This window comes from Pongo abelii, chromosome 15 (genome assembly GCF_028885655.2).
Source record: "Pongo abelii isolate AG06213 chromosome 15, NHGRI_mPonAbe1-v2.0_pri, whole genome shotgun sequence".
NCBI lineage: Eukaryota > Metazoa > Chordata > Mammalia > Primates > Hominidae > Pongo > Pongo abelii.
Genome location: NC_072000.2, coordinates 23754017 through 23777603, shown reverse-complemented (window position 1 = coordinate 23777603; position 23587 = coordinate 23754017). Strand labels below are relative to the sequence as shown.

General features: G+C 41.7%; 1 protein-coding gene across 2 annotated transcripts; it reads right to left on the bottom strand.

The window, feature by feature from the left end:
* Positions 1-208: 208 nt before the first annotated feature.
* On the bottom strand, positions 209-14150 carry PARP2 (poly(ADP-ribose) polymerase 2). Of its 2 annotated transcripts, none has more exons than XM_063715429.1 (16): positions 13991-14150; positions 12566-12721; positions 12191-12261; positions 10767-10817; positions 7484-7580; positions 6984-7059; positions 5734-5836; positions 3862-4024; positions 3164-3302; positions 2298-2361; positions 2082-2216; positions 1679-1806; positions 1424-1523; positions 964-1062; positions 593-717; positions 209-475 (listed from the first exon to the last, which is right to left on the bottom strand). In XM_063715429.1, the coding sequence occupies exons 1-16, from the start codon at positions 14022-14024 to the stop codon at positions 316-318; spliced, it is 1701 nt and encodes a 566-aa protein (XP_063571499.1). In that variant the 5' UTR covers positions 14025-14150; the 3' UTR covers positions 209-315. The 2 variants fall into 2 exon arrangements, with proteins under 2 accessions (XP_063571499.1, XP_063571498.1); XM_063715428.1 differs by having other exon boundaries at positions 13979-14146.
* Positions 14151-23587: the final 9437 nt, after the last annotated feature.

Genomic DNA, 23587 nt, shown 5'->3' with positions numbered 1-23587 from the left:
CTCAACAAATTCCAGTTTGCAGAAAAATTGAATTAAACAGGTAAAAGCATTAGCGCCCCCATTAGTGTCCCTCAATGCACAGATGCCACTTAGAACAGGATACTGAATAACCCTCAGAGCAATGAGTACTTTCTGTCCTGGAAGTGGAGATCTACTAATGTCAGAAGAAATATGTTCTTGGAGAAATAAAGCCCAAAGAAGCCAGTGGTAGACTTGTACAGTTTTTATTACATAAAATATCACAAAATCCACAAATACAACACTGCTTATTTTCTTGCTTGAAGATCAGATCTCTGGTTTATTTAATATCAACATTCACCACAGCTGAAGGAAATTAAACTGAACCTTTAAAAGGTACCGCATACGGACCTGATTGGGGTTATAGACAATATATTCATTGTAGTTGAGGGTATAACCATCTGGATTCAGAATTCCTGTGTCACTTGCTGGTCCTAATGGCACTGTACTCCCATTCCTGCCAAATGGAAAAAAAGTGTGTCAACATCAGTCTCTGGTTCAGAAGCTGGAATAGAGAACGCAGTCTTATCTGGCCAAAAGGAGTCTTCTAGTCCTCCTGGTTCTGAGTACTTACAGGGTGACGAAGTGGGCAGAACTGGGAGCCATCTTGCCCAGCCCCTTGGTGCTGTGTTTACCTTGAAGCAATCCTTCAGCCTTAGGATTGGCCTCTAGTAGTTCATTACACTGACCTAGAGCTACCTGCAAAGCAAAAAATCTTTGAATGCCCATATCCTACTAAGAATTAGATGTCTCCAAAGCCAAACAGAAAATCCCGTCAGTACTTTTTTCCCCTACTGCAGCAGAGGAATCCAATGTACTAGAAATTGTACTTGGTCCTCTCTCAAGTTATCCCAGGTAAACCTCTTGGTTCTGGGGTCAAACTTTTCTCATTGGAAAAAAACTGGAATTAATAAACTAGAGATCACAGACATACTCCTGCCTCACCTCTGATAACAGCAGCAGTCCTGTATTCTTTAGGCGAGAGGCAAAGCAGTAATTGGCACTCTTGGAAGACATGTCAGCAAAGTAGATTCCTTTCCCAAACTGAAATATATAAATGAATACCAAGGTCAGCTTCTAACCCACTGTGTTAGAGAGAAGGTGCATACCACTGACCCTGTTTTTCCATTCCCTTAAACACAATATAGACCCTTCTCCATTTCCCCTCACAATTCTGTTCTAGAGAGGGTAGAAGCACTTGTGAATTTCCACCTTCTGAGGGAAGGGCGAGGTATCTTTAGGAATTTAAAGAAAGAGGGACACAGTAAGAGATGACAAGGTTATCAGTGAGCTGGCTTAACTCTTGGAGAGGGGAACCACCTAATCCTAATCTAGGAAAAAAAGCACTGAGAACATTACTGTATCCTTTTCCTCTGTGCTCCTCCCAGAGTTCAATTTCACTCACCATGTAACCTGTGATGGGAGCTTCAGGTGGGGCAATCCGAAGCCCATGGCTCAAGATTCCCACCCAGTTACTCAGCCTGGAACCATGCCATAGAAGCATCCTAAGGAAAAGCCAATATTATTGTACTCTGTTATTCTGCACAGATAGGCCATAAGCATAAAAAAGCCAACACCTTCCTCTGACTCCCTCTTATAAGTTCCATAGCTGCACTTTTGGGCAAGGAGCGTCTTTCCAAACCCAAAGCTAGACTCAGACCTGTTATGAAGGTCCTCTCTGAAGGCTTCTTTCTCACCCTCCTTCTCCACTTCAAACAAATCCAGCAAGGTCATGGTATAGTCACTGTGTGTGGGAGCATGGGTAGACTGTAGGTACTGGGAAATCACCTGTGAAAAATAAGACAAGAAGGCCGATGTGGACTCTACAAGAGACTGAGCTGAACTGAAGAATTTGGGGATTCGGATATAACTTGGCAGAACTTTCTGCTCCCAAACAGTCTTACAAGGCAGCTAGGAAAAGCTTGGCCTTCCCAAATCCCTAGTACATAAAAAGTCTGCCCTAATTGACAATTTGCTCTTGACCAGAAGTAGTTAGAGAACAGTGGGATGGGGGAGGTGGTTAAGGGTGCAAGAGTATGAAAATAAATGATCATTTTTCTTACTTTGAACTCATAACTTTCATGGTCAACAGGGTGCAAGGCACAATGTAGGTTTCTATAGTGTTGGTCCAATGGGTGTTCTGGGCTTTGTAGCTCTGTTTTCACCAGCTTAATAGCAATTTCAATGTCTCCCAAAGCCTGAGAAGATGAGATATAGAATCAATGTGGGAAGACACTGGTATAAGGGATATAATACTTCTCAATTCATACGTATCTCACCTCTAGTAATTGTATTTTTTCTGACAGTTCCTTCTGTGTCCGGATTAGTGGAGGCGTACGGAGCCTAAGAACAGAGATATAACCCATAGTGAGCTTTCTGACGTGTGGCTAAAAGGTGCATGACTAAAAATAGAAAATGACACAGGTCCTTTAGAAAACAGGTATGAGAAACAGGTTTTCCATTTGTGAGAGAAAGAGATCTGTAAAGAGATCTTAACTTCCAAATATATAAAATAATATTAAATATATACTCAGTATAAGATGAACTATGTGGATTTTGACTTTTGAGACTAGAGTTAAAATTATTTTTTATAAAATCATTTAAAAATAAGTTATATTGATATCAACAAGGAACAGTCAGATACAGTTCTATCTAGAAGCACAGGTAGACCTGTTGACCACTCAGGGTTATTTGTAGGTCATGGGGCTCTATAAAGCAGTAGAAGAAATAGAAATCGGACGAAAACCAGAAAACAGAATCTACAAATGTAAAATGTTATTTTGTCTATCTAATATCACTTGAGTTCACAGAAATGGTGTTTGTGTGGTTTTGGTTACCTCAAATAGGAAAAGGGGGTGATATGCCTGAAGGTGTTTTACTTGGTGGTTGGATAGCTAGACCCATTCTCTCTTGGGTTGGTAACTTCCACTTTGTCAGAGAATATGGCTGTGGTCAAGCCGGGAGATTGCATCCCATATTTGTAAGCTGATTAAATAGGCTATCTATATATCATTTTGTTTCTGTATCTATTCAAGACGATCATTTTCTTAGGAATAAAAGATTTAAAAGATTATAGCTGCTGCTGATGGATACAGAGGATATGTATAGGTAGAAGAACAAAGTGAAGTAACAGCACAGGCCTTACCCAAAGTCATGCGGAATCCTGGTGTAGAATTCATTGCATGCTTCCGTGAGAGCTCGTCCATGCTGGCCAGCCCGAATACAATCTTCAATCTTCTTAAGAGACTGGTAACCTGCCTTGATTTGTGCCACTGTCAGCTTCCCTGTAGGCCCAGCCAGAGATCAGACTCCAAACTAGGATCCCATCTAGTGAACTGTACTTAACGTCCTTCCCTAAAAAACTTTCACCTTTCAACTTTTTTTTTTCCTTTTTTTGAGATGGGGTCTCACTCCAGTTGCTGAGGCTGAGTGCCGTGGCACGAACACAACTAAATGCAGCTCAGCCTCCTGGGCTCAGGTGATCCTCCCACCTCAGCTTGCCCAGTAGCTGGATCACAGGCACACACCACCATGCCTGGCTAAGTGTTCTATTTTTAGTAGAGGCGGGGTCTCACCATGTTGCCCAGGATGGTTTCAAACTCCTGGGCTCAAGCAATCCACCTGCCTTGGCCTCCCAAAGTGTTGGGATTATAGGCATGACCCACCACACCCAGCCTCAACTTTCAAAATAGTTCCTCCTCCCTCCCTACAACCTGTCACCCCAAATCCCATTTACTTCATTCAGTACTATCAGCAAGCTTTAAATCATAATGATAATAAAATATCCATTAAAGGAACTAGGAATTATGAGGAGAGAATGCAGAAGAAAATGTGAAGTCCTACCAAGTGGGGCTTTCTTGGTATTATACTTCATTTCCATCATCATTTCTTCCATGGCCTGAACATTACAGATCAACTTTATTAACTCCTGTACCCGAAGATCTAGCTGTGACTCTGGCTTCAAGGGAGATTTAAGAGATTCCTCTTTCTTTGTTTCCTCTTCATCCTATAGCAAAAAACAAACAAAACAAAAGAAAATCTAAGAAATCATCTCTAGATTCCTTATAACACCCAATATTATACAATGTAAATGCTTTGTAAAGCTTTTATATTGAATTGTCTAGGGAATAATGACAAGCAAGGAAAAAAAGGCTGTACAGGTTCAGTACAGAAGCAATTTTTTTTCAAATATTTTTGATCCTCAGTTCATTGAATCCATGGATATAGAGGGATGACCATACTAGTTCTGCCTCCCACATTTTACAACTCAGAATAAGTCTAGAAAAAAAAGGCTTTCCTCATGACGTCAGTGTGTAAAGATAGCTATTATGTCTCAGATCTTCCCATCTTAAAAAAGACTAAAACTTCTCCATTTTTTTGGACATGTGACTGTTTCAGGACAGTTTCAGCATCCTGGTATACCTCAGTTTATCTAAATTAATTTTTTCATGGTGGTATATATCCAGAAGTGAAAACATTTTTTATCACTCCTCTCTTGGTCCATAACAATAAACTTCTGGGGCCAGGCGCGGTGGCTCACGCCTGTAATCCCAGCACTTTGGGAGGCCAAGACGGGCGGATCATGAGGTCAGGAGATCGAGACCATCCTGGCTAACACGGTGAAACCCATCTCTACTAAAAATACAAAAAAAAATTAGCCAGGCATGGTGACAGGCACCTGTAGTCCCAGCTACTCGGGAGGCTGAGGCAGGAGAATGGCGTGAACCCGGAGGCGGAGCTTGCAGTGAGCCAAGATGGCGCCACTGCACTCCAGCCTGGGTGACAGAGTGAGACTCCATCTCAAAAAAAAAACAAAAACAAAAAAAGAAAAAAACAATAAACTTCTAGAAATAGGGCCTAAGATTTTATAAGAACCTTAGTAGGCCAGGCATGGTGGCTCATGCCTGTAATCCCAGCACTTTGGGAAGCTAAGGCAGGTAGATCACCCAAGGTCACGGGTTCAAGACCAGACTGGCCAACATGGTGAAACCCTGTGTCTACTAAAAATACAAAAAAAATTGCTGGGCATAGTGGCGGGCACCTGTAATCCCAGCTACTTGAGAGGCTGAGGCAGGAGAACTGCTTGAACCCAGGAGCTGGAGGTTGCAGGCGAGCCGAGACTGAGCCATTGCACTCCAACCTGGGCAACAAGAATGAAACTCCATCTCAAAAAAAAAATAAAGGAACCTTAGTAAATAACAGAGCCGAGACTAGAAAGGCACATTCTATCCTCATTCTGACTGTCCCTTCGGGATTACAAAGATCAGTGAGAGCATCCCTGAGGTGAGAAGTAGAAAGGACTCAAGATATCCTGGCCTGTCCCAGTCTAGGAATGACCTAAGCTATTCTGCTTTACCCTGAGTAAGAAGAAACAGGAGTAGGTGTGGTGCCTCATGCCTGTAATCTCAGGACTTTGGGAGGCCAAGACAAGAGGACCGCTTGAGCCCAGGAATTCGAGACCAGCCTGGGCAACATAGTAAAACCTCATCTTTACAAAAAAAAAAAAAAAAATCAGCTGGGCAGAGTGGCATGGGCCTGTAGTTCCTGATACTGAGGAGGCTGAGGTGGGAAGATCACTTGAGCCTAGGGATCTTGAGGCTGCAGTGAGCCATGATTGTGCCACCCAGCCTGGGCAACAGAGCACACAATTTTGCCTCTAAAAAATAAAATAAAAAAAGAAGATGGGTTTCCTTTGAAAAGTATAGTGAGAGTTACCTGAGTATTGGTGGCATAGTCCATCTGTAGCATGTCATATTTTCCAGGCACCTTCTCAAACTTTTCTCGATCTTCCCAATTGTTTTTCGTTTTGTCAAGGAATCTGTAGAGTCCAAGGTATAAGAAAACCTTACAAATAAAGGTCTACTATGAAGATGGACTTACAACTGTTTCCTTAGACAGAAAATCTCCAAAGAATTTATTTTCCAGCACTGAGCTCCTTTACACATCAACTTTCCATAAATCAAAATTAGTCTAATTCTAAATGAGGACACTAAATGGACAAAAAAGCTCTGGAGAAAAATGGAATTTAAAAAATGGGGAAAAACAATGCTTGTCCTTCCCAAACACCACAAAAGCCATTGAGATTTCAAACAAAAGATATCCATCTAATCCCTGAAAGAAACATGTTCCCAAATTCTCCAGGAAGTTCTTCATCTATATCATAAAGTTTTAAAAACTCTAACTGAATATTTTCTTTTTTTCTTTCTTTTTCTTTCTTTTTTTTTTTTTTGGGAGAGTCAGGGGTCTTGCTTTGTTGCCCAGGCTGGTCTCAAACTCCTAGCTTCAAGCAATCCTCCCGCCTCAGCCTCCCAAAGTGCTGGGATTACAGGCGTGAGCCACCGTGCTCGGCCCCTAGTTGAATATTATCTACCCCGGGATAGTCTCCACTTACCCAAATTTCCTAAATTTGTTGGTCATGTGTTAAATATGTTAGATTCTTCTGTTTTTAGTGACTTTCAAGGTATTAGTTTGATTTAATCACTAAGGATGCAGTTTGGTGTTTCAATCACAGAATGTCAGGGTGAAAAGACATTAACATTTAGGCCAAATCACACCTATAAAATGAAAAGTTTTTTGTAAGCCACACACTTATAAAATTTTTAGAGAAGGCAGGGCACGGTGGCTCACGCCTGTAATCCCAGCACTTTGGGAGGCTGAGGCTGGTGGATCACCTGAGGTCAGGGGTTCAAGACCAGCCTGGCCAACATGGCGAAACCCCATCTCTATTAAAAATACAAAAATTAGCTGGGCGTGGTGGTGGGCGCCTGTAGTCCCAGCTACTCGGGAGGCTGAGGCAGGAGAATCGCTTAAACCCAGGAGGCGGAGGTTGCAGTGAGCTGAGATCGTGCTATTGCACTCCAGCCTGGGCCGACAAGAGTGAAACTCTGTCTAAAAAAAAATTCTTAGAGAAGATACATCTAAGAAGAGGAGGGTATATTTTTTTGTAGTCACTTTTTAGCACTCACTTCTTCTGAAAGATTTCCTTGGCCTTGTTGAGATTGCCTGAACAAGCCACCAGGCTGTGCTGTCCCATTTTCCCAACTGCAAAGTAAATGCCACACATAAGATAGTTCCCTAATAGTAACAGGCCAGCTCTCCAAGATCTCTCTGCTTAACATCTGACAAACAGGCAGGAAAGGGAGAAGGGAAAAGTGAAAGGATTTAGGGAACTAATCATGTTGATACAAGTTACCTGCTAATTGCCATAGTCTATGAGCACTACTAGCAGTTCAACTATAGAAGAGTTTTCAGCCTCAATGGGCTGCTCTTAGTTTTTCCAGGGGGAACTCTAAGGAGGATGCCTGCCATTCCCCAATTTCAAGATGCTCAACTTGATTCCTAAGCCTCTCCCAGACTTCAGAGCCTCTACTCACCCAATTTAAACCCAGAGAATCCTTTGGCCACCCACTAAGCTGCTTCTGACTTTCTGAATGCCAACTCATAAAATCGCAATAAAAATCATTACCTCGGCCCCATCTCATCCAAACACTGAAGTTCCTCTGGGCATCATCTTCTAACAGCTGAATCAGATAGTACTTGTTGTTGTTGAACTGGAGATTGGTCTATGTTGAGTGAAAACAAAAACAAAAAACAAAAAAAAGAGTTTTGCAAATGGAAATCACATAAACCAATGACTCATCATTGTCACAGGTGCCAGTTATTTCCATAAGGAAAAGGATAGCATCAGGCAAGAAAATTAGATTCCTGTAAGATTAAAGATATAAAGAAGAAATAGGGCTTATACATTAAACTTTGGATTCTTAGGAATTAAAGTAGGAGCCTAGAAGCTTCCTAAAACCCTCTACCCAACCTCAAATATCCTACATTGAATGGCTCCTCCTGTTTTTTCCTGCCTCAGCTCCCTATTTAGGTATTTTCTAAGCCATATGTGTTTTCCCAATCCACTCCCAATAATTATTTCCCAAACGAAAACAAGTCTGATGCTCCAAACGTCTAAAAATGTTATGCTCAACTGTTAAATGACTTACTCCTTGACAGTTCTACTCACAGCTTTTGTTTGTCAGCTGCAGAAATTTGACAATGAGCTGAGAGCAGGGCAATACTGGGAGGGGACAAGGGATACGCAAAACCACTGCCACATCCTTCCCATACCTAACCTGACCTGACTTGGAGATACTGAGAGAGAATATGGCCAGTATCTAAAAAGAGGTATCTGTAAGTAAATCACTCAGAGTGAAGAAGAGAGAGAAGTCCATGATAAGGCACAGCAGCTGGTGGTGTATGGCTGAGCCCTGGATATGGAGGCATTCTTCTTTGTTAAGCATGCTGCCCCTTCCTACCTCTATCTCCTGCTTGCTCACATTCTAAAGCCATTGTACGACCTTAGCCCACTGGTGAAAAAAAAGGTCATTAGATGTTAGAACAAAAAGGAGCCTAAGATATTTTCTTTTTTTTTTGAGACGGAGTCTTGCTCTGTCGCCCAGGCTGGAGTGCAGTGGTGCAATCTCCGCTCACTGCCACCTCTGTGTCCCAGGTTCAAGCCATTTCTTGTGCCTCAGCCTCCCTAGTAGCTGGGATTACAGGCACACGCCACCACGCCAGACTAATTTTTTTTTGTATTTTTAGTACAGATGGAGTTCCAACATGTTGGCAAGCCTAGTCTTGAACTCCTAACTCAAGTGATCTGCCCACCTTGGCCTCCCAAAGTGCTGGGATTACAGGCATGAGCCACCATGCCCAGCTTGATATTTTCTTTTCCTTTAAAAATTTTTTTTGTAAATGTTTTTATGGTTTTTGTTTTTGTTGAGATAGGGTCTCCCTCTGTCACCCAGGCTGGAGTGCAATGGCTCAATCACAGCTCACTGTAGCCTCAACCTCCCAGGCTCAGGCAATCCTCCCACCTCAGCCTCCAAAGTAGCTGGCCCATGCCCAGGTGTTTTTGTATTTTTTTGTAGAGAGACAAGGTTTCACCATGTTGCCCAGGCTGATCTTGAACTCCTGACCTGAAGTGATTCTCCAGCCTGGGCCTCCGAATAAGTGCTAGGATGACAGGCTAGCTGGCTGCCTTAAGGTATTTTCCTTCTTTTTTTTTTTGAGACGGAGTTTTGCTCTTGTTGCCCAGGGCTGGAGTGCAATGGTGCGATCTTGGCTCACCGCAACCTCCATCTCCTGGGTTCAAGCGATTCTCGTGCCTCGGCCTCCCGAGTAGCTGGGATTACAGGCATGTGCCACCCGGCTAATTTTGTATTTTTAGTAGAGATGGGATTTCTCCACGTTGGTCAGGCTGGTCTCGAGCTCCTGACCTCAGGTGATCCGCCTGCCTCAGCCTCCCAAAGTGCTGGCATTACAGGCGTGAGCCACTGCACCCAGCCAACCTTAAGGTACTTTCTATCTGCTCGTGGTATTTTAAGTAGAAGAAATAGTAACAAATAAATACTAATTGGTTGTTAAAATTATATATATTGGATCAATAAATTCAAATATGAAGTCATATCCAGGAAATATATTAATGAGGCAAATGTATTATCTACTCAAAACCACAAAGATACACAAGAGAAAAAGGTTGATTAAAAAGAAAGCTGGGCTTGGGGGCAGATGCCTGTAGTCCCAGCTACTTGGGAGGCTGAGGTTAGAGGATCACACGAGGCCACAAGTTCAAGGCCAGCCTGAGCAACATAGCAAGACACTGTCTCTTAAAAAAAAAAAAAAAACCCAAAAATTTTTTAAAAAGGAAAAATTAATAAATTTAACTACAGAAAAAATTTAAAACTTCAGTATGGGCAAAAAGTGTACTATAAGGAAAACCAAAAGGTAAATGACAAATCTGGAAAACATATAAGCGAATTATGTTACAGACAAAAGGCTATTCTCCATATTATATAAAGTTCCTTGAAACCAGTAAGAAAAGGACCAATAACTTTTTAGAAAATGTGCAAAACAGCTTATCCCAGTGGCTCATCCCTGTAATCCCAGTGCCTCATGAGGACAAGGCAGGAGGATCATTTGAGGCCAAGAATTCAAGACCACTTATCCAACATAGCGAGATTCTCATCTCCATAAAAAATTTAAAAATTAGGCTTCGTGGCATGCGCCTAAAGTCCGAGCTACTCAGGAAGCTTAGGTGGGATGATTGCTGGAGCCCAGAAGTTCAAGGTTGCAGTGGGCTATGACTGCACCAACTGCACTCCAGCCCGGGTGACAGAACAAGATCCTGTCTCTTAAAAAAAAAAAAAGTGCAAAAGGATATGAACAGAGAGTTAACAGTTTCAATAAATGATATGAAATTTGCAAAAAAATCTTCTCACAGAGGACTCTGCTATCTGATAAGAGTGTGCTAGGTCAGGTGTTCAACCACTAATGGCTAATATTAATATAAAAAGGACTTGCCGGGTGCAGTGGCTCACGCCTGTAATCCCAGCACTTTGGGAGGCTGAGGTGGGTGGATCACTTAAGGTCAGGAGTTCAAGACCAGCCTGGCCAACATGGTGAAACCCCATCTCTACTAAAAATACCAAAAAATTAGGTGGACACTGCGCCTGTAGTTCCAGCTACTTGGGAGGCTGAGGCAGGAGAATTGCTTGAACCCACGAGGCAGAGGTTACAGTAAGCCGAGATTGTGCCACTGTACTCCAGCCTGGGAGATGAAGTGAGACTCTGTCTCAAAAAGAAAAAACAAAATTTAAAAAAAAAAAAAAAGGGACTTTAATGAGCACTGGGATGCTATCATTAATAATTACCAAGAAGAAGGTCTCATAAATATAATGGTTCCACCTCTTCTTGCCTCTTACCTGATTTAGCATGACATCATAGACATCATTTCCTTCACAATACACATGAGCCTAGAAAAAGAGAGAGAGAAAAAATCATTAGTACAGGTTCAGCCCTGAGATCCTAAATGAGGCTCTAAATTTTCTTATGGCTCAAGGTGTCATTCTACAGCTACATCAACATTCATCTCCCAAGGAAAGAATTGCAAACCTATGTTCTACCAGTTACCTGGGTGTAACCTTACTATAAAAGAAAACATGCTCCCTTTTTTTTAACTATACAAAAGATTCCGAGTTAGGCTGCGCATGGTGGCTCACACCTGCAATCCCAGCATTTTGGGAGGCTGAGGCAGGCAGATTTTGAGGTCAGGTGTTCGAGACCAGCTTGGCCAACACAGTGAAGCCCCGTATCTACTAAAAATATAAAAATTAGCTCAGGCTGGGCGTGGTGGTGGGCACCTGTAATCACAGCTACCTGGGAGGCTGAGGCAAGAGAATTACTTGAACCCAGGAAGTGGAGGTTGCAGTGAGCTGAGATCACACCACTGCACTCCAGCCTGGGTGACCGAGTGAGATTCAATCTCAAAAAAAAAAAAAAAAAAAAGATTCTGAGTTAAAGAAAACTTACTCCAGAGGTAGCCTTCTTTTTTCCCCATTCATCAGTAACTCATGCCATTCCATGGTACAGTTTCTCATTAGAACAAGAAAACAGTTTTCCCTTAACAATGATACCATTTTCTGGTTTAAAAAGAGAATGAGGTGTAGAAGGCTGATGGCAACCACAAAAGGTACACATGTGATATAGTTTGTTTATTTGTCTCCTTCCAAATCTCACACTGAATTGTAATCCTCAGTACTGGAGGTGGGGCCTGGTGGGAAGTGATTCAATCATGGAAGTGGATTTCTCATGAATGGTTTAGCACCACTGTCTTGCTGCTGTCCTCTTGATAGTGAGTGAATTCACACAAGATTTGGTAGTTTAAAAGCGTGTGACATCTCCCCCATTCTCTCTCTCTCTGTGACACCTTCTCCAATCTCTCTCTTTCTCTCTGTCTGTCTCTCTTTCTCCCCTGCTTTTGCCATGTGAAGTGCGTATTCCTGCTTCACCTTCTGCCATGAGTAAAAGCTTTCTGAGGCCAGGAGCAGATACTGCTATGCTTCCTGTACAGCCTCTAGGAACCTCTTTTCTTCTAAAGTACCTAGTCTCAGGTATTTCTTTATAGCAATGCAAGAATGGTCTAACACACCATGTTTAAAAACACCCTGATTATTAACCCCAAGCCCTACCACTCCTATCTCTTGCCATTAGAGAAAACTAATCACTCATCATATTTTGGAGAGGATTCCTAAAATGAATACTAACAGCATCCTAGACAGGAGTGCTTATAAGAAAGGATGCTCTCTGAGACATCCATGGACTGAAGATTGGTTCCAGAGTCTCTTACCTTCCCCACCTTGGCTGTACACTCTGGGTCCACAGGAGCTTTGCCCTTTAACAGCAAGGCCTTCACAGATTCTGAGGAAAGACAGATAGGTACTACTTATGGGAATCAAAACAGCTGTTGTGGTTAAACAGAAACTTGTCAGGATTAACTTTGCCCTCCCAACCAATCCTGGTCTTTCCTTAGACCTCAGTCCATCTCAAATACATGAAAATGAAGATTCAAGGCAGTAGATTAGTGCTGTGGTATGCCCAAAGGATAGAGAAATTAATTATATCCTGAAAGAAGGAAGAAATTAGAGTTGAAATAACAAGATATCATCCCCAGATCCACTCCTACCAGAGACCCTCTTGCTGGCCCATGACCTTCCTGGCATACCATCTTGCTTGTCTTCTGTCCTGTCCTTATTAGATTTTCCTCCAGCCACAGGCATCTTTTTCGACTCCTGTCTCTGGCATCTGCGAGTTTTCTTGGCAGGGGAAGAGTCTTCTGGAGCCGTGTTGCCATTATTAACTCTTTTACTTTCATTTAATGCTACAGAATTTGGAAATTAGCAAAGAATTAGTACACCTGAATACGTGTAGATTTTAAAGATTGAAAAAAATCTTTTAAAGAAATGGTTTAAGATAATTTTGTTTTTTTTTTTTTTTTTTTTTTTGAGGTGGAGTCTGACTTTCTCGCCCAGGCTGGAGTGCAGTGGCGCGATCTTGGCTCACTGCAACCTCTGCCCCCTGGGTTCAAGTGATTCTTGTGCCTCAGCCTCCCGAGCAGCTGGGATTACAGGCGTGCGCCGCCATGCCCAGCTAATTTTTGTATTTTTAGTAGAGAAGGGGTTTCACCATGTTGGCCAGGCTGATCTCGAATTCGTGACCTCAAGTGATCTGCCCTCCTCGGCCTCCCAAAGTGTGGGATTACAGGCGTGAGCCACCGCACCCCGCCGGTTTAAGATAATTTTCTAAGTTTACAAAGAGGCAATAACAACTGTCATCACACTACTCTTGTGTAACAGTCTGTGTAATTCTTCCTAAATTGCTATTCTAGCCAAATGAAATAAAACAAAATAAAAGGGAGCCCCAGGAGTCTTGTAAGCTCATAGACTGAAGCCTGCTTATCTGTTTTACTTGTGTCCCAATGTCCCCCAAATACCCACCTCATACATGAGGCGATATGGGATAAAGGTTAGTAAAGTGCTCAAAGGTCTGTGCCTAATTTAGAGCCTAGCTCTGCTGCTTCTCTCTGTGGAAACTTGGAGAAGTATTTGATCTCTTCCTACTTCACTTGCTCCAATATTAGAATATTGTACAATACGGTACTTCTAGAGAAGTACAACAGTACCTAATTTATAGGGTGGACCTATGCATTTAAGAGCATTATATACATAATACCGTATCTCAGTAGGTCTAAGACTCGCATTTTACTCTCCGGAACTGGGATGCATCTTACAATAGATGACATAAGCAGTGAATCACAGTTCACCATTTTCAGTGCTTATCCTTTCTTGTGTATAAAATAATGGTGTGCCTTACAATTACTTTTTGTAAATTGCATGACATTAGGTATTAACAACAGTACTGGCACATTAGTTGTTACCGCTCCGCAAGGCTTTATGCACAATTATGTAATCCCCAAAGCTCTGAAAATCGAAATTTACAAAATTTAGCACCCCAACTGGTTTGGTAGCCAAGTGCAGGTTATAGGGAGCTGGAAGGGGAAGGGCGCCACAGTAGGTGGCATCGTTCCTTTTCTGACTCCCCGCCCCCGCATCCCGTCCCGACATATTGAGCTCCGAACCTCTCGCCCTACCGCCGCCGGCGCTCCGTCGCCGCCGCGCCGCCATGGAATACGAGCGCTGACGTCATCAACCCGCTCCAAGGAATCGTGGGCCCAGTGTCACTAGGCGGGAACACCAGCGCGCGGGCGCCCTGGCAGGAAGATGGCTGTGAGGGACAGGGGAGTGACGCCCTGCAATATTTGCATGTCGCTATGCATTCTGGGAAGTCACCATAAACGTGAAATGTCTTTGGGTATGGGAATCTTATAAGTTCCGGACAGGGCCACCCTTTCCCATAGGGCGGAGGGAAGCTCATCAGTGGGGCCACGTGCTGAGTGCGTCCTGTCACTCCACTCCCATGTCCCTTGGGAAGGTCTGAGACTAGGGCCAGAGGCGGCCCTAACAGGGCTCTCCCTGAGCTTCGGGGAGGTGAGTTCCCAGAGAACGGGGCTCCGCGCGAGGTCAGACTGGGCAGGAGATGCCGTGGACCCCGCCCTTCGGGGAGGGGCCCGGCGGATGCCTCCTTTGCCGGAGCTTGGAACAGACTCACGGCCAGCGAAGTGAGTTCAATGGCTGAGGTGAGGTACCCCGCAGGGGACCTCATAACCCAATTCAGACTACTCTCCCCCGCCCCTTTTTGGAAAAAAAAAAACCGAAAAACCAACCGGGTCGGGCGCGGTGACTCACGCCTATAATCCCAGCACTTTGGGAGGCCGAGGCGGGCGGATCACAAGGTCAGGAGATCGAGACCATCCTGGCTAACACGGTGAAACCCCCATCTCTACTAAAAAAAAAAAAAAATACAAAAAATTAGCCGGGCGTGGTGGCGGGCGCCTGTAGTCCCAGCTACTTGGGAGGCTGAGGCAAGAGAATGGCGTGAACGGAACCCGGAACAGCCTGGGCGAAAGAGCGAATCTCAAAAAAAAAAAAAAAAAACAAAAACCGAGTGGAATGTGAAAAGTTCCGTGAAACTCTAAAAACCCTTTGGGAACAGAGGGAACCATGGGGCAGGAAGCCCACGAAAATGCTAATTGGTCTTCTGGTTCTTGGTGACATTAGGTGAGGGGCGCCCAAATGTTTGGCTGCTTGAGAATCACCGAGTATGGGGACTGCATACTTAAGCAAATTCCCCACACCAGACCCTCTGATTCAATAAGCCTGTATTAACAAAATCACTGGGTAATCCTGATTTTGGCACCAATATCATTTAGAAACATATTGTTAGGATAAAATAGTACCTGTTAATAGACCAATCTGAGCAAAATAGCGAAACCTCGTCTCTATTACAAAAAAAAAAAAAAGTAAAAAATTAGCCAGGCGTGGTGGCGGGCGCCTACATGTAGTCCCAGCTACTTGGGAGGCTGAGGCACGAGAGTCGCTTGAACCCAGGAGGCGGAGGTTGCAGTGAGCCGTGATCGCGCCACTGAACTCCAGTCTGGGTGACAGAGTGAGACTCCGTCTGAAAAAAAAAAAAAAGAAAAAAATTGATACATTTTAATTTTTGTTCATCAAAAGATGTAAAGTTTAGAAAGAAAAAACCCAAAATCTCATTATTTGCATGTAATTTGATTATGAATATTTTAAAAACTAGAAGAAACTACAGGATAAAAATTTTACCTTAATACAAAGCCTAGCAAGACTGATAGAAAATAGCTTATGAAAATAAATTCCAGGCTTATAAAAGAGCTTCAAACGACTATAAATAAAATTTTTGGATAAGGTAGCATTTACAATAACACCAAAGCGTATCAAGTAGTTGGAAATAAATCTAACAAAATGTAGGTGCTGAATAAATGTTTGTTGGATAGGATTGCTTAACCTGTTTCAGTGGTACAAAGCCTGTTACATCTGACTTAATTATGACACAAATAAATTAGACTAGGTCTAAAAGGAAATACTTTGGAGATAGGAAAAATATAATGTAAGCCTTTATGAAATGAAAATTTATTAAAAATAGCTAATACTTAGTAGAACTTTCTTGTGTACTAGAGGGTGAGCTAAATGCTTTACATGCATAACCTCATTTAATCTTCATAAAAATAATAGCTAAAATTTATTTAGTTCTTACTATGCTATGAGCTTTACATACGTTATTTAATTCTCACAACAACCTCGTGAGGCATATGTTATTATCTCCATTTTATAGTTGAGGAAACTGAGCTTTAGAAAAATTTAATTTATTCAAGATCACACAGTGTATTGCTAGGGCTGCTATAACTACATACTACAGACAGGATAGCTGTCTGTAAACAATAAATTTATTTTGTCATAATTCTGGCGGCTAGAGGCCCAAGATAAAGGTCTTGACATGGTTGATTTCTTGTAAGGCGTGCCTCCCTCTCTCCTTGGCTTGCAGATGGATGCTGTCTGTCCTCTCTGTGCGTCTATGTCCTAATCTCCTTTATTTTATTTATTTATTTATGTTTTGAGACAGAGTCTTGCTCTGTTGGGCAGGCTGGAGTGCAGTGACAAGATCTCGGCTCACTGCAACCTCCACCTCCCAGGTTCTTGAGCAATTCTCCTGCCTCAGCCTCCTGAGTAGCTGGGACTATAGGCGTGGGCCACCACGCCTGGCTAATTTTTGTATTTTTAGTAGACACAGGGTTTCACCATGTTGGCCAGGCTGGTCTCAAACTCCTGACCTCAAGTGATCCACCCGCCTCAGCCTCCCAAATTGCTGGGATTACAGGCGTGTGTCACTGTGCCTGGCCCTTAATCTCCTTTTCTTATAAGGACATCAGTGATATTGGATTATTCCCAACCCATATGACCTTATTTTATCTTAATTACCCCTTTACATGTCCTACCTCCAAATACAGGCAGATTCTGAGATAATGAGAGTTCTTCAAATGTATACATTTTGAGGTGACACAATTCAGCTCATAATATACAGTTCCTAAAAGGCAGGGTCAGATCTGGGTGACTCCAAATTATATTGTTATCTACTAGGCTAACGTATTGTTTCATGACAGTAGTCACCATCCCACACACATTTTTTAAAATGTATTTTTAAAGTTTTTATTGATTCTTTTTCTTTTTCAGTTATGGTGGTCAGAATGAGAATTACTGAAAATATATTTTGAAGATATAACTTCTTTATAGTCAAATACAGAACAAGTGTAACTAAAATAGTACTGAAGCATGTCACCAATAACTGGAAGAAACCGACTGGGTGCGGTGGCTCATGCCTGTAATCCCACCATTTTGGGAGGCCGAGGCAGGCGAATCACCTGAGGTGAGGAGTTTGAGACCAGTCTGGCCAACATGGTGAAACCCCCTCTCTAGCACAAAATTAGCTGGGCGTGGTGGTGGGTGCCTGTAATCCTAGCTACTCAGGAGGCTGAGGCAGGAGAAGCTTGAACCGGGGAGGCAGAGGTTGCAGTGAGCCAAGATCATGCCACTGCACTCCAGCCTGGGTGACAAGAGCGAGACTCTGTCTCAAAAACAAAAACCAAAAAACCTGGAAGAAACCAAAAAATTTATTTTCATAATTAAAACCAAAACCTCTATAGATAAGTGGATGAAAGATATTAATAAACAGTTTGCATTTGATAAATAAGTACCTGGAAAAGAAAAGATATTCAGGCTCACATAGTATGAAAAATGCAAATTAATATTCGACAGGACAACTGGCCTACTCTCTTCATATTATCATATAAAAAAAATTCTTAGGACTGTTCTAGAGTAAAAGAGACTTTGAAGCATAACAACCAAATGCAATGTTTGGATGCTGGTTTGAATAAGCCAGCAATAAATGGGGATATGTGTATATGGACTGGAAATTGGATGATTTTAGGGAATTATTTATTAGATATTATAATGGTATTCTAGTTATGTTTAAAATAATGATATTCTAGTTATGATTTTAAAATGTCCTTTAGGGCAGGTGTGGTGGCTCATGCCTGTAATCTCAGCACTCAGATCCTCAGGCAGGAGGATTGCTTGAGCCCAGGAGTTCAAGACCAGCCTGGGCAACATGGCGAAACCCGACTCTACAGTAAAGCGCAAAAATTAGCTGTATAATTTATCACTTGAGTCTGAGAGGTCAAGGCTACTGTGAGCTGTGATCATGCCACTGTACTCTAGCCTGGGTGATAGAGTAAGACCCATTCTCAAAAAGAAAAAAAAAGTTCTTTAAAAAAAGCATGCTATAGTATTTTCTGATAAGACATCAGGTTATCTAGAATTACTTTATTTTTACAGATGGAGTCTTACTCTGTTGCCCAGGCTGGAGTGCAGTGGTGTGATCTCAGCTCACTGTAACCTCTGCCTCCGGGGTTCAAGCAATTCCCCTGCTTCACTCCAGTTTGGGCAACAGCGTAAGACCCTGTCTGAAAAATAAGATAAATTTAAAAATAAATAAATAAAATGAAAGTTAGATCATGTTAGATTTTTGTTCCAATGGCTCCCCATCTCAAATGCTGTGGCTTGACCAGGCTCTATATGATCTGCCTTTTATCCCAGTGCTTTGATTTCATCTGCTATTATTTTTCCCTTTGCTTACTCCTGTTAGGCACTCTGGCCTCTTTCCACTTTGTCTCAAACATACCAGTCACCCTTCTCCCTATGGGCTTCTGTTCTCTCTACCTGGTCTACTCTTCTTCCAGCTAACAAGATTGATCCCTGACTTTCTTCAGGTCTTTGTTCAAATGTTATCTTCGTCGTAGCAGTGGTGCCTTCCTTGTTATAAATAACATCACTCCTACTATCACTTGTAGCATCTTACTCTGCTTTATTTTTTTCCAGAGTACTAATTACAACTTAAAATATATTTGTTTAATTTTTAGGATATCTGACTCTCTCCAATAGACTGTAAGCTCCAAGTGAGCCAGGGCTTTGTGTATTTTGTTTACTGCTCTATAACCAATGCCTGGAACAGTATCTAGCTTTCAGTGATTTTTGTTGAATGAGATACTAAATAAGAGGGAGTCAAGGAGCAAGGGGTGTGACTTGAAAAAGAGTGTGGGTCCTGAAGGAAAGGTGAGACTTTATTGAACTTCACTCTCTTGAGGATTTTTTTTTCCTACCTTATTCAAAGAGGTGAATCTTGAGAGCTGTTTAAAAAAGAAATTCAGAATCAAAAAGATCAGTAATTGAAGGAACCTAATAAGATTTTAAAAGCTTTGAAATTCCACAAGTATGGTTTATTATATTGCCTGATGTTATAAATACGTTTCCAAACTTATTTATGTTTATTTATATATTATATTGCCTGATGTTGTAAACAAATTTCCAAATTTATTTATTATTTATTTGCCAATTTCCCAAAAGTGATCAGCAAAGCTGTGGATCAGGAACACCATTTAAAGGAATTTGCATACATGTCTTCAGGAATAGCTAGGAAAGGGGATGTTGATGAGAGCCTTCTACTTTGCTACAACTTTGGAAGGAAAGGATCCTCAAGAGATATTAATTTAAAATGGAGAGAGTTCTGAGACCTATTAAAAGGGGGAAAGTAGTAGCTCGGAGTTGGGATAGGAGGTGTTGAACATGTAGAAGGCCCAATCTCTGGAGTCCTAGGTTCAACTTGGGGGATAGGCATTCATTGTGGTGTCCATTTAGCCTTTGAAGCCTGTCCTTTGCTGCCTTAGGAGGTTGGGGTCTCCTACTTTTCTGTTCTCCCCTCTAAATTGAAACCTACTCTTGGATCTCTATCCTTATTTTGTGGAGAGGTACTGTTTTATTTTTTAAACATGAACACATTCTTCTTGTAAAACATTGCAGATATTCAAAACCAAAAAGCTCCTCCCTTAATTCCCTCAATCCTGCTCCTAGGAGTAACTTGTTAGCAGTTTGGTGAGTCTCTTTCCAGACTATTTTCTTTTCATTCACTTGCAAAGATGTGCACATACAGAATTATTCTATTTTGCCTTTTTTGTGGGGGGGGGGAAGTGTTACATAAATGTGAGCATATTACATGGTGTTATTCTTGGCTATTTTCACTTCATATGCATTGGAGATGTTTTCATGTCAGTACATGCAGATTTACTTCATTCTGTTTAACTACTGGTTAGTATCTCATAGAATGGTTGTATCATTTAAAAAATGTTGTGGGTACATAATAGGTGTATAAATTTATGGGGTATATGAGATATTTATTTATTTACTTATTTATTTGAGACTGAGTCTCACTCTGTCACCCAGGCTGGAGTGCAATGGCGCGATCTCATCTCACTGCAACCTCCGCCTCCCTGGTTCAAGCGATTCTGCTGCCTCAGCCTCCTGAGTAGCTGGGATTACAGGCACATGCCACCATGCCCGGCTAATTTTTATATATTTTAGTAGAGATAGGGTTTCACCATGTTGGTCATGCTGGTCTTGAACTCTTGACCTCGTGATCCACCCGCCTCGGCCTCCCAAAGTGCTGGGATTACAGGCGTGAGCACACCGCACCTGGCACATGAGATGTTTTATGTGCAATGTGAAATAAACACATCCTGGAGAATGGGGTATCCATCCCCTGAAACCTTTATCCATGGACAGTCTTTCAGTTATTTTAAAATGTACAATTAAGTCATTATTGACTATAGTCACCCTGTTGTGCTATCAAATAGTAGGTTTTATTCATTTTTTCTAACGATTTTTTTGTACCCATTAACCACCCCTGCCGCCAAGGAATAGTTGTATCATGATTTAATGATCTTGTTTGAATAGACATGGGTGTTTCTAATTGTTTTGCTGTCATAACCAGTGCTACAAGGAACATCCTTCCTTGAACATGCCCCTTTGAGCACAATATTTCTCCGGGGTGGATAAACAAATGTGAACTTGCAAAGGAGATGCTTAATTTTTAATTACAGACAAATGACTTTTCTCAATTCTTCATTTTGAATAAATTATAAATGAAATTTTTAAAGAGTGTTGCGTTTTCCAAGAGTTTACTCACTTCAGCAGTGATAACATCCCTTTTTTCCTTTTTTTAAATTTATTTTTTATTTCAATAGGTTTTTGGGGAGCAGGTGGTGTTTGGTTACATGAATAAGTTCTTTAGTGGTGATTTCTGAGATTTTAGTGCACCCATCACCCGAGCAGTGTACACTGTACTCAGCATGTAGTCTTTATCCCTCACCCCCACCACGCTTTCAGTGATAACATCCTTAAACAATAGTCATTCAGTTGGTGTTCTCCAAAGGGTGAGCCTCAAATCTACCAGAAGTACCTGAGAGTGCTTATTAAAGTACATATTCCTGAGACCCACCCACTGAATTAGAATCTCTGAAGGTGTGTCCCAGGAATCTACTTTTTTTTGAGACAGGGTCTCACTCTGTTGCCCAGGCTAGAGTGCAGTGGTGTAAACACAGCTCACTACAACCTCTACCTTCTGGGCTCATGCTGTCTTCCCATCTCAGCCTACCTTAGTAGCTTGGACTACAGAGGCATCACCACTCTTGGCAATTTTTTATTTTTATTTTTTGTAGAGACAGTTGTTTTACCATGCTGCCCAGGCTGCTCTCAAACTCTTGGGCTCAAGCGATCCTTCTGCCTCCATCTACCAAGTATTGGGACTACAGATGTGACCTACTGCACCTGGCCTCAGGAATCTATCTACTTTTAAACAATTTCAAAGTTATTTTACAGAGCACAAAATTTTGATGTTACCAGCCGAAGAGAATTTCATCATGGATTATTATAAGTATTAAAGCCCGGAATACAGAATATCATAAAGAAATGTTAGATATTTAATGGGAATTTGAAAAGAATATTGTACTTTCTAAGGTTTTCTGAAATCACACAAATGGAGGCAGTGCAATGTGGTGGTTGAGTTTGGGCTCTCAAGTTGGATGGCTGCTGTCTCTGTTTTCTGTTGCCTATAACGGAATACCTGAAACTGGGTCACTTATTTATTAGTTTGTTTGTTTTTTAATTAATTTATTTTTTGGATACAAAGTCTTGCTCTGTCTCCCAGGCTGGAGTATAGTGGTACAATCTTGGCTCACTGCAACCTACACCTCATTAGTTCAAGCGATTCTCCTGCCTTGGCCTCCCAAGTAGCTGGGATTACAGGTGTGCACCACCATGCCTGGCTAATTTTTTGTATTTTTAGTAGAGATGGGGTTTCGACATGTTGGCCAGGCTGGTCTCGAACTCCTGGCTTCAAGAGATCCACCCGCTTCGGCCTCCCAAAGTGCTGGGATTACAGGTCTAAGCCATTGCACCAAGCCTGGGTTATTTATTTAGTTAGTTAGTTTTTGAGACAGAGCCTCACTCTGTCACTCAGGCTGGAGTGCAGTGGCACAATCTTGGTTCACTGCAACCTCCGCCTCCCGGGTTCAAGTGATCGATCCTCCCACCTCAGCTTCCTGAGTAGCTGGGACTACAAGCCCATACCACCATGCCCAACTAATTTTTGTATTTTTAGTAGAGACGAGGTTTCGCTATCTTGGCTAGGCTGTGTGGTAATTTATTTTAAAAAAGAAATTTATTTTTTGCAGTTATGGATGCTGTGAAGTCCAAGGTTAAGGGACTGACTCTGGGTTGCATCTGAACTCCTTCTTGCTGGAGGGGACTCACTGTGATGTTCCAAGGCGTGGCAGGAAATCACATGGCCAGGATGCTGAGACTGCTAGCATGCTATCCTTAAGTCTCTTTTCCTTTTCTTTAAAGCCACTAGTTCCCCTCCCATGATAACCTACTAATTCATGAATAGATTAATTTATTCATGAGGGCAGAGCCCTCATGATCCAGTCACCTCTTGAAGGCCCCACTTCTAATGAGGATTAAGTTTCAGCCACTTTAGGGATTAAGTTTCAACATGAATTTTGAAGGGGACATTCAAACCATTGCAACTGGGATCTGAATCCTGACTTTACCACTTGCTAAATAGACAAATTCCTTAATCTCTGTAACTCTGTTTCCTTTTTTTTTTTTTTGGTGAAATAGTTATAATGAAAGTGCTTACATTCTTGGGTTAATGTGAAGATTAAACAAGGTAATGAATATTACATTTCTTGAATGTTTATAGTAAGTATTCAAGAAATGTTTTGGCTCTAGAAGTTACAATAAATCAATTATGAAACAACAAATTAGCATTTGATGCTAAATGTTGGGAAATTTGGGGCAGGTAAACTCTAAAGTGGATTGGAATAGGTAATTTCTAGTAAGGTGGAAGCAGGGTGGATAGGATGAAATGATTAAAAAATGAGAACTACTATGAGTTAGAGTTGTATCATTTCTTCGTATAACTTGAATCTTTATACTTCAAATATTTGCACATTACATGTATATTTGTACATATAACACATTCGTATATATATTCCCTATTATTATAATAGTATTTATTAAGAATAATGATGAATATTGTGCCAGGGAGTCCTCTAATTATGGCTTAAAAAGAAATCTTTCAGCTTGCGCAACATGGCGAAACCCCGTCTCTACAAAAAAATACAAAAATTAGCTGGGTGTGGTGGTGCATGCCTGTAGTCTCAGCTACTTAGTGGGGTGCTGAGGCAGGAGGATCGCTTGAACCCAGGAGGTCAAGGCTACAGTGAGTCGAGATTTCACCGCTGCACTCCAGCCTGGGACACAAAGTGAGACCCTGTTTCAAAAAAAAAAAAAAAAAATTTAACAGAGTAAGAACCTATACTTTAACTGGAGGGCGATGTGAGGGGTCAAAATAATTGATTAATCAA

Excerpts from the sequence above, each read along its gene's own strand:
- PARP2 (XM_063715428.1), bottom strand. The coding sequence starts at position 14,024 with ATGGCGGCGCGGCGGCGACGGAGCGCCGGCGGCGGTAGGGCGAGAG. Across the intron at positions 1,063-1,423 it reads CTCCCATCACAGGTTACATG|TTTGGGAAAGGAATCTACTT; the intron begins GTGAGTGAAATT and ends TATATATTTCAG. Across the intron at positions 718-963 it reads GACTGCTGCTGTTATCAGAG|GTAGCTCTAGGTCAGTGTAA; the intron begins GTGAGGCAGGAG and ends TTTGCTTTGCAG.